Source organism: Salvelinus namaycush, chromosome 40 (assembly GCF_016432855.1).
Source record: "Salvelinus namaycush isolate Seneca chromosome 40, SaNama_1.0, whole genome shotgun sequence".
NCBI classification, from domain to species: domain Eukaryota; kingdom Metazoa; phylum Chordata; class Actinopteri; order Salmoniformes; family Salmonidae; genus Salvelinus; species Salvelinus namaycush.
The window spans coordinates 13,734,420-13,744,835 of NC_052346.1; the positions used below are offsets into that span (position 1 = coordinate 13,734,420).

The 10,416-nt window shown below is 44.3% G+C and overlaps 1 protein-coding gene across 1 annotated transcript in view; it reads left to right on the forward strand.

The window, feature by feature from the left end:
* Positions 1–675: 675 nt before the first annotated feature.
* LOC120033240 (probable cationic amino acid transporter) overlaps positions 676–10,416 on the forward strand; it is a 10,758-nt gene continuing 1,017 nt past the window's right edge. The window contains exons 1-9 of the mRNA XM_038979520.1: positions 676–790; positions 984–1,169; positions 1,262–1,498; positions 6,496–6,713; positions 6,966–7,112; positions 9,045–9,253; positions 9,489–9,636; positions 9,713–9,920; positions 10,045–10,332. Of these exons, the coding sequence (XP_038835448.1) occupies positions 676–790; positions 984–1,169; positions 1,262–1,498; positions 6,496–6,713; positions 6,966–7,112; positions 9,045–9,253; positions 9,489–9,636; positions 9,713–9,920; positions 10,045–10,332 (1,756 nt within the window). The remainder of the gene's footprint in view (positions 791–983; positions 1,170–1,261; positions 1,499–6,495; positions 6,714–6,965; positions 7,113–9,044; positions 9,254–9,488; positions 9,637–9,712; positions 9,921–10,044; positions 10,333–10,416) is intronic.

Genomic DNA, 10,416 nt, shown 5'->3' on the forward strand with positions numbered 1-10,416 from the left:
GTCCATCAGCTCTGAGTTCATCTCAGGTCAGATCTAATCAGGAAGTGATTATGACTCAGGAAGTTACAACACAACACAGTCATCTGGAACACACGCACGCATGCACACACACATACACATACAGACGATTATGAACTGTCATCTATGGCGTGGTGTAATGAGATGGTTGCTATAACAACAGGTTTACAAGGACCAGCTGATAATTAGTTCTCTGTTTTCAGGTAGAAACTCATTCTGGAACACACACCTCGCTGTGTGTATGTGTGTGTATGTGTGTGTGTGTGTTTACAGTAAAGGATGGATAACCAGCCATATCTTCCCCAATGTGACTGTAACTGTCAAACAGCTGTGGACAAGACACAGACATGGTGTCATATGTTGTCAGCTGTATTGTACTATATGTGTAAAAACATGGGGTTTCCTGTTACAGATGGACACCTGAGACAACAGACTACACTTCTATATCACCATGAGGAACTGCTGACACCCCCCTCACCTGACTACCAGAGAGAACACACTTTCTTCCTCCCATCCTCTCTCCCACTCCGCCCGTCTTCACAAGGATAAGCGTTATTGTCGAGAGTGGAAAAAGTGAATGTCAGAGGACAAAATAGAGAAAAAAGCTGAAGCCCTCTCTTGACCCTTGATCTCTAACCCCTGACCTGTGACCTCAGTATGTCAGGTCTGCGTGGTAAGCTGCAGCGTGTCCAGTGGCGGGCAGGATGGCACTCCTTCACCTCCAGAGTCCTCAGGACCAAACCGGTAGAGAGCATGTTGGACTCTGGGACAGGTAAGTGTTTACAGGAGGGTCTCTAGGGGTGTGAATGAAGGAGGGAATGTGTGTGTATGTGTGTGTGGGGGGGGGGGGGGGGGGGGGTATGTGTGGGTATACAGTGTGTGTGGATATATGTGTGTGGGTTATATTAACGTGTGTTTTATGTTAAGGTGTGTGTTTGTATGCTAATGTAAGTGTGTGTGCACAGGTGGTACAAGCAGCCATGGCACCAAACTAGCGAGGGTGCTGTCCACGGTAGACCTGGTGTCACTAGGGGTGGGCAGCTGCGTTGGCACGGGGATGTACGTGGTCTCTGGGCTGGTTGCTAAGGAGATGGCCGGACCTGGCGTTATCGTCTCCTTCATCATCGCTGCTGTCGCCTCTATACTGTCAGGTAATGACACACACACGCACACACATGCACACAAACACACACACACACACACATACACACAGCTGCATGATATTTGTGTGTCTCCCCTTCAGGAGTGTGTTATGCTGAATTTGGGGTTCGCGTTCCCAAGACAACAGGCTCAGCCTACACCTACAGCTACGTGACAGTGGGGGAGTGTGTGGCCTTTTTCATTGGCTGGAACCTGATCCTGGAGTACTTGATTGGTACAGCCGCGGGGGCGTCAGCTCTCAGCAGCATGGCGGACTCACTAGCCAATAAAAGCATCTCTACGTTTATGACTACGCACATCGGAACACTCAATGGCCTGGGTGAGTCTGGAGGGGGGAGGAGAGGGGAGGGAGGGGTTGGAGAAGGGAGGAGGGTGTGTGCTGTATATCTGTGTGGGTGTGTGTGGTGTTTCCAGTAGCTGTGACATAATCTTCCCTGAGACCTGGGCTGTGTCCAGCGTAGAAATGTAGTGCGATGAACAGCCATGCCTTTCTGACAGGCAGAGTAATAGTACAAGTCAGTAGGTTTCACCTTCCTGAATGTGAGCCTGACGTCTAGAGTGGCTAGCAGTATAGAAACAGACAGTGAAAGCTCATTCCTCAACATAACAGATGATCACTACTTTTTCTGTTTGTGGATTGTAGCGAGGGTTATGCTACAGGGTTGTGATAGTTCTCCTGTTTGTGGATTGTAGCGAGGGTTATGCTACAGGGTTGTGATAGTTCTCCTGTTTGTGGATTGTAGCGAGGGTTATGCTACAGGGTTGTGATAGTTCTCCTGTTTGTGGATTGTAGCGAGGGTTATGCTACAGGGTTGTGATAGTTCTCCTGTTTGTGGATTGTAGCGAGGGTTATGCTACAGGGTTGTGATAGTTCTCCTGTTTGTGGATTGTAGCGAGGGTTATGCTACAGGGTTGTGATAGTTCTCCTGTTTGTGGATTGTAGCGAGGGTTATGCTACAGGGTTGTGATAGTTCTCCTGTTTGTGGATTGTAGCGAGGGTTATGCTACAGGGTTGTGATAGTTCTCCTGTTTGTGGATTGTAGCGAGGGTTATGCTACAGGGTTGTGATAGTTCTCCTGTTTGTGGATTGTAGCGAGGGTTATGCTACAGGGTTGTGATAGTTCTCCTGTTTGTGGATTGTAGCGAGGGTTATGCTACGGTGTTGTGATAGTTCTCCTGTTTGTGGATTGTAGCGAGGGTTATGCTACAGGGTTGTGATAGTTCTCCTGTTTGTGGATTGTAGCGAGGGTTATGCTACAGGGTTGTGATAGTTCTCCTGTTTGTGGATTGTAGCGAGGGTTATGCTACGGTGTTGTGACAGTTGTGTGACAGCCTAGGAACTGTGGAAACAGACAGAGGGAGACAAAATATATCTAACAGGAAAAGGAAATGGGAACTTTCCAACAGCTGGCCATCTAGCCTGCCATCCATTCCCTCTGCTCACACACATGCACACACACATACACACACACACACACACACACACACACACACACACACACACACACACACACACACACACACACACACACACACACACACACACACACACACACTCACACACTGTTGGCACGGTGCATGACTGTTGACAGTGTGTGTTCATGTCTTTTCTGCTGTTTCAGTTTTGATAATGGTGGGGCCCAGGCCTCTAATGTAAGCTCTGTTACAGTAAGCTATTATATAAGGCCTCGTGTGAACCATTTTAACTTTGAGCCTGTTTCTTATGCTGAGGTCTATAAAGCACTAAAGGCCACAGAGTAAAAAGTCTGCAGGTCCAGACAACCTGGACCCCTACCTCTTAAAGATAGCAGCTGGTATTATTACTGAACCTGTGGCTCACATTTTCAACTTGAGTCTCTTGACCAATTCCATACCCAGCATTTGGAAATCAGCTTATGTCCTCCCACGGCTAAAGGGTGGAGATCCCTCAGATGCTAATAACTATCGTCCTATCTCTAAACTCCCAAACAATTTGAGGGAGTGTGCATATGCAGCTATTCTGTGTTGAGCGATTAACAAAGAAATAGGTTCTCCTATATGCTTAATTTAGAGTTATTTATGTACCTTTAGTTGTGATATAAATGTTGGCCTGTATGTTCTGATTTTTAATACATTGTAAGGCTGCATGATGTGACTCTAATGATGATTTGAGAAAAGTCGCTTGAAAGGCATGAGCTCTGCTTTGTTTTTTGCACAGGCTGTACACACTTCATCAGTCTCTCATTCACAATTTGACCAGCACTTAATAATGCCTCGAATTTCACGAGGCATACCCTTTGTGGCCGTAATGCACCCTAAAAAGAATCCATGGCTTTTGCGGCCCGGAGTGCTGCATTGTGCCCTTCTCCCTGAGTGTGCTGCGTAATCCTAAGAGCCTCTCACTCACATGGCTCTCCATCACCTGATCGGGTCTTTCTCACAGGCTACAAGTGAAGACAGACACATCGGGGGCGCAACTGCGCCCGTCCTTATCCAATTCTGAGGTGCATATTGAAGATATTGGAAGAACTGTCCACATTTACTTTTCATCAGCCAACAAGATGAGTAGGCCTAACAAACAGCAAAAACACTAGTCTATGTCAATCAACTATCCCATAGACCAAAAGTTGACTTATTCTCTTCTGTGATATAAATAAATATTCCAAACAGTCTGGGACAGTTGTGGGATGCGATAGATCCCAAATTAATACAACCACTAGTATCAAAAAAAAACTTTTATGCAATGTGGCTGATGGAACAGATCAGAATGTTTAAAATGTTGATAAACTACTAGGCTATTTCTTCACATTATAAGCCCAACAATGCGCACATGGTAGTAGGCTATAAGAGCGAATGTTCCAATAGTGGAAAACACCATTATCAAAAGTGACCGCAAATGCAATTATGCATGTAATGCTTTTATTATAAAGGTGCATTTTTATGGTGAAAATTATCTTCCCCAAACTTGAAACTCAAACGCTGCTTATATATGACAGTTAGGCTCTACACCCCTTGTAAAGCGCATTAATGTGCTTAATTTTAATAAGTTATTTGGCCACTTTAGTTGTGATACAAACCTTATTAAAACATATAGGCTTATGGGCTAGGCTACATGAGGTGTGCGACTATGATTCGAACAAGTCTCAAAAAAAGGCATTGTTTCTTATACTGGGCATCATTCACAAGTGATAATATGTAATTCACAAGTGACAGGCTAATATTGTCACCCATCACTCTATTCTTGATTTAATATTGTCTTTATATTTATAAATATATGTGTGAAATTTCTTTTGATTTAGAATGGACCATTATCATGCACCTGTATCGAAAAAGGGGCAGCGGGAAAAATATTTCATCTATGCAGTTATATAGCGAATGGAGGACACTTTCCCCGTGGTTTATTTTCATGCCAGCCAAGTAGGCTATACTCCTGTTGTAAAGAGAAGCAATGTGTTTAATATTAGTAAAGTTGAGAAATAAATATAGTAGGTCTAGCCAATAGAAAGCTGATGGGATCCTCCTCTTTTTAATAGAGGCCATCACTCTGTTTTCTACTGCATTTGCATAGCCTATAGAAATGTTGTGCAACATGAGCTCATGGGCTCTCATGAAGTGTTTGATTAGATTTTCGAATACATTTGCATTAATGTCAGAGTGATTACAGGGACAATAGATTGCTGAGTACCAGTCAGTTAGCAAGTTTGGTAGGTTACTAATGAACATCAGCAACATCAGAGCTTGGAGAAGCCTAATTACCCTGACTAAACGGTCTTGTGGAATTTGACTGCCTTCATGACTCGTGACCACCGGCGTGGCGGTAATATGGTCACCGCAACAGTCCTAAGCGAGGTTCAGTCTGGCTTTAGAATGGGGCACAGCACCACTACTGCAGCTATAGAAGTGGCAAATTACCTCATAAATACACTTGATAAAATGCAGTATTGTGCTGCTCTGTTTGTTGATTTATCAAAGGCATTTGATTCAGTTGACCATGAATTGTTGCTAGCTAGACTCAGTAACATTGGTCTCAGTGAAGGGGCAGTAAATTGGTTTAAGAACTATCTTTCTGGTAGAACACAATATGTATATACTGACAGTCACAAGTCTAGCTTTCTTGAGATTAATAGAGGTGTCCCCCAGGGTTCCATTTTAGCTCCTGTGTTGTTCTCAATTTGTATTAATGATTTGGGAAATGGGATGCAACCAGCAAAGTTACATCTATATGCAGATGATACAGTTATATATTAATGTGCTCCTTCTCTGGTTCAGGCTGTTGAAGAGCTCCAGACTGCTTTTCAGTCACTGCAGGCCTCCTTTTACGGTCTCAAACTGCTCTTCAATGTACAAAAAACTAAATTCATGACCTTTATCAGAGCTCGCACTCAGCCAGAGAAGGTTAGCATTGCCACATCTGGTGGCTTATCTATTGAAAAAGTGTCATCCTACAAATACCTAGGTATATGGTTGGATGACAAGTTGTCCTTTTGGTAATAAGGCTTGCTTCCCACTTATGGCTAGAAAGAAGCTTGTTCAGGCCACTTTTCTCTCTGTAATTGATTATGGTGATGCAGCCGCTTTATTACAAATGCCAAGTCACTCACCCACCAGTGCACCTTGTACCAAATGGTAGGTTGGTTATATGCGCAGAAAGCTACATTTGTATGTGTTCATCTACAAAGCCCTTTTAGTCTGGTCTCCTTCACCACCAGCAGTTACCATACCCGGTCTGCTAGGTGGTTGCTACTTAAAGTCCCCAGGACATTTACAGTATAAGGCAAGACTGCCTTCTCGTCTTGTGCACCAGAGGCACGGAATAGTCTACAATCCATCCATCCTTCATCTAGATATGTTAGTGCCACTGAATGAATGCATTTTCTTTATGGGAGACTCTGTTACAGAGGAGTGTAAAATGCTTTTGTTAGGCTGGATCATGTTGTTGTATTGTATTGTTGTATGTATGTATGTTTTAATTCTGTAATGTATTGATTGTTGCTGCCTTCTTGACCAGGTCTCCCTTGAAAAAGAGACTCTGGGTCTCAATGGGCTTTTCCTGGTTAAATAAAGGTTAAATAAAAAATGTATGTTTACCTCTCGGTGTGGTGTGTATTTAACTCTCCCTCCCTACTCCTCCCTCCCTCCCTCCCTCCCCCCCTCCCTCACTACTCCTCCCAATCCCTCTCTCCCTCGCTCTCTGCTCCCCCTCCCTCCCTCTCCCCATCCCTCTCTCCCTCGCTCTCCCCTCTGCTCCAACTCTCTCCCTCCCTCCTCCCCTCCCTCTCCCCTCTGCTCCCCCTCACCCATTCCCTCCCTCCTCCACTCCCTCCGCTCCCTCTCTAGGTAAAGGAGAGCAGTCGTACCCAGACCTCCTGGCCCTGCTGATAGCAGTGATAGTGACAGTGATCGTGGCCCTGGGGGTGAAGAACTCAGTAGGGTTTAATAATGTGTTGAATGTGATCAACCTGATGGTGTGGGTCTTCATGATGGTGGCCGGACTCTTCTTCGTCAACGGACACAACTGGGACGATGGAAGGTTCCTACCCTTCGGGTGGTCAGGGGTGAGAAACACAAACAGACTTATATACATATGCACATGCTATTACACACATACATTGGTAGGCATGCAGATATGCAATGAATTTTGATATTCAACTAGTCAACTTCTCCTAGTTTACTAGCTAGGTGTAGATAGCTAACTATCTTCACTACCTAACTCGAGCTCAACTGTTGGTGGAATCATAATGCCAAAAGTGATTGTGTTTTAACACAGCCTTTAACCTCTGTGTCTCCTCTGTGTGTGTTTATACCAGGTGATGCAGGGAGCGGCAACATGTTTCTATGCCTTCATAGGGTTTGACATCATCGCTACAACAGGAGAGGAAGCCAAGAGTCCCAACACCTCTATACCCTATGCTATTACTGTTTCCCTCATCACATGCCTTACTGCATACGTCTCTGTGAGTACACACACACACACACACACACACACACACACACACACACACACACACACACACACACACATATATACACACAAGCACATACACACACACACACATACACACACACACACACACACACACACACACACACACACACACACACACATACACACAAACACACATACACACACACACACAAACACACACATACACGTCCATGCCCTATTCGGTGCAAATGACATCATTTGCCCTCAAGAGTTTGTCGGAATGAATGATTTCTGGTTGGTTGGACTCTCTCTATGTATGTCTGTGGTTTAAGATATAGACTCTATCTATATACTCTATGGTTTAAGATATAGACTATCTATATACTCTATGGTGTAAGATATAGACTCTATCTATATACTCTGTGGTTTAAGATATAGACTATCTATATACTCTATGGTTTAAGATATAGACTATCTATATACTCTATGGTTTAAGATATAGACTCTATCTATATACTCTATGGTTTAAGATATAGACTCTATCTATATACTCTATGGTTTCAGATATAGACTATCTATATACTCTGTGGTTTAAGATATAGACTCTATCTATATACTCTATGGTTTAAGATATAGACTCTATCTATATACTCTATGGTTTAAGATATAGACTATCTATATACTCTATGGTTTAAGATATAGACTCTATCTATATACTCTATGGTTTAAGATATAGACTGTTTATATACTCTATGGTTTCAGATATAGACTATCTATATACTCTGTGGTTTAAGATATAGACTCTATCTATATACTCTATGGTTTAAGATATAGACTCTATCTATATACTCTATGGTTTAAGATATAGACTCTATCTATATACTCTATGGTTTCAGATATAGACTATCTATATACTCTATGGTTTCAGATATAGACTGTTTATATACTATATGGTTTCAGATATAGACTATCTATATACTCTGTGGTTTAAGATATAGACTATCTATATACTCTGTGGTTTAAGATATAGACTATCTATATACTCTATGGTTTCAGATATAGACTCTATCTATATACTCTAATGTTTCAGATATAGACATGGTCTATATCTCTGGTTTAGGTTAGGTTGTTGATCTGTCAGTAAGAGATGGCCTTTTTATTCCTGTCTCTCTCTTCCTCCATAATCTCTGCATCCTAATCTCTCTCTGATCTCTGATCTGTGACAGATGGCTGCATGACTTCACACGTCAGTTTACGTAGATCACAGAGGCGCAGTCATGCACGTGCACACACATGCGCACGAACACACACCCACACTCACACATATACAACCACACTCACTAGAGTTAGTTTGGGCAGTGATTGCACACATGCACACTTGAGTTTATGTTCATAACCCTGTCTCTGTCTCTCTGTCTCTGTCTCTCTCTCTCTCTCTCTCTCTCTCTCTCTCTCTCTCTCTCTCTCTCTCTCTCTCTCTCTCTCTCTCTCTCTCTCTCTCTGTCTCTCTCTCTCTCTCTCTCTCTCTCTGTCTCTCTCTCTCTCTCTCTCTCTCTCTCTCTCTCTCTCTCTCTCTCTCTCTCTCTCTCTCTCTCTCTCTCTCTCTCTCTCTCTCTCTCTCTCTCTCTCTCTCTCTCTCTCTCTCTCTCTCTCTCTCTCTCTCTCTCTCTCTCTCTGTCTCTCTCTCTCTCTCTCTCTCTCTCTCTCTCTCTCTCTGTCTCTCTCTCTCTCTCTCTCTCTCTCTCTCTCTCTCTCTCTCTCTCTCTCTCTCTCGCTCTCTCTCTCTCTGTCTCTCTCTCTCTCTCTCTCTGTCTCTCTCTCTCTGTCTCCCTCTCTCTCTCTCTCTCTCTCTCTCTCTCTCGCTCTCTCTCTCTGTCTCGCTCTCTCTCTCTCTCTCTCTGTCTCTCTCCCTCTGTCTCTCTCTGTCTCTGTCTGTCTCTCTCCCTCTGTCTCTGTCTAGGTATCAGTGATTCTGACTCTGATGGTTCCCTATACAGAGATCGATGCTGACGCTCCCCTGATGGAGATGTTTGCTGTCCATGGCTGTTATTTTGCTAAGTACATAGTAGCAGTAGGCTCTGTAGCTGGCCTGTCTGTCAGTCTCCTGGGCTCTCTGTTCCCCATGCCACGAGTCATCTATGCTATGGCTGGAGACGGACTGCTGTTCAGGTGACAACACACTCATACACACACACACGGACATGATCATACACAAACACACAAGCACACGCACACTGCATTAATAACGTTCGCCTTGTGCGTGTGTGTGTGTGTGTGTGTGTGTGTGTGTGTGTGTGTGTGTGTGTGTGTGTGTGTGTGTGTGTGTGTGTGTGTGTGTGTGTGTGTGTGTGTGTGTGTGTGTGTGTGTGTGTGTGCATGGGTGTGTGTGTGTGTGTGTGTCTAGGTTCCTGGCCCATGTGTCTCCCTACACTGAGACTCCAGCGGTGGCATGTGTTGTGTCTGGCTGTCTGGCTGCTCTCCTCTCTCTCCTCGTCTCCCTACGAGATCTCATAGAGATGATGTCCATAGGAACACTACTGGCTTACACACTGGTGAGTTACACACACACACACACACGCACACACACACACACACACACAAACTCTCACTCTTCTCTACCTCTTCCAGGTTAGTGTGTGTGTGTTGTTGCTACGCTACCAGCCAGAATCAGACATCCACGGCTTTGTGAACTTCCTGTCTGAGGAGCAGTCCAATAAGAAGAAGGAGGGCGTGTTAGCTGAGTGTGAGAAGGAAGTGTGCTCTCCAATCAGTGAAGTAGATGACTACGGAGGACCTCAAACTAACACCTGTGGAGCTAAGAATCTCCCCTCGCTAGGTGCACACACACACACACACACACACACACACACACATCCAATCCTAATACCATATTACCCTAACATTGTAAATTGTAATATTGTAACATTGTAATATTGTAACATTGTAATATTGCAATCCAGGCGACAACGAGATGCTGATTGGTAAACCAGATAAAACCACTTACACTGCCAGCCACCCGAACTACGGCACCGTCGACATGGGCTCCGGCATCGAATCAGAGGAGTCGGAGGGCGGGATGTCGTGGAGGCTGAAGAAGCTGATTGGTCCGCGGTACTACACCATGAGGATCCGATTGGGCCTGCCTGGGAAGATGGACCGGCCCACTCCGGCAACGGGAAAGACAGTTACTGTCTGTGTCCTCCTCCTCTTCCTCGTCGTGTTCATCTTCAACTCCTTCATCATCTTCGGTGAGGAGACATCTCTGTGCAACACTCAGTACTATAGAAAATATACTCCTATTGATACACCATTCGTTTCTGTATTATATCACA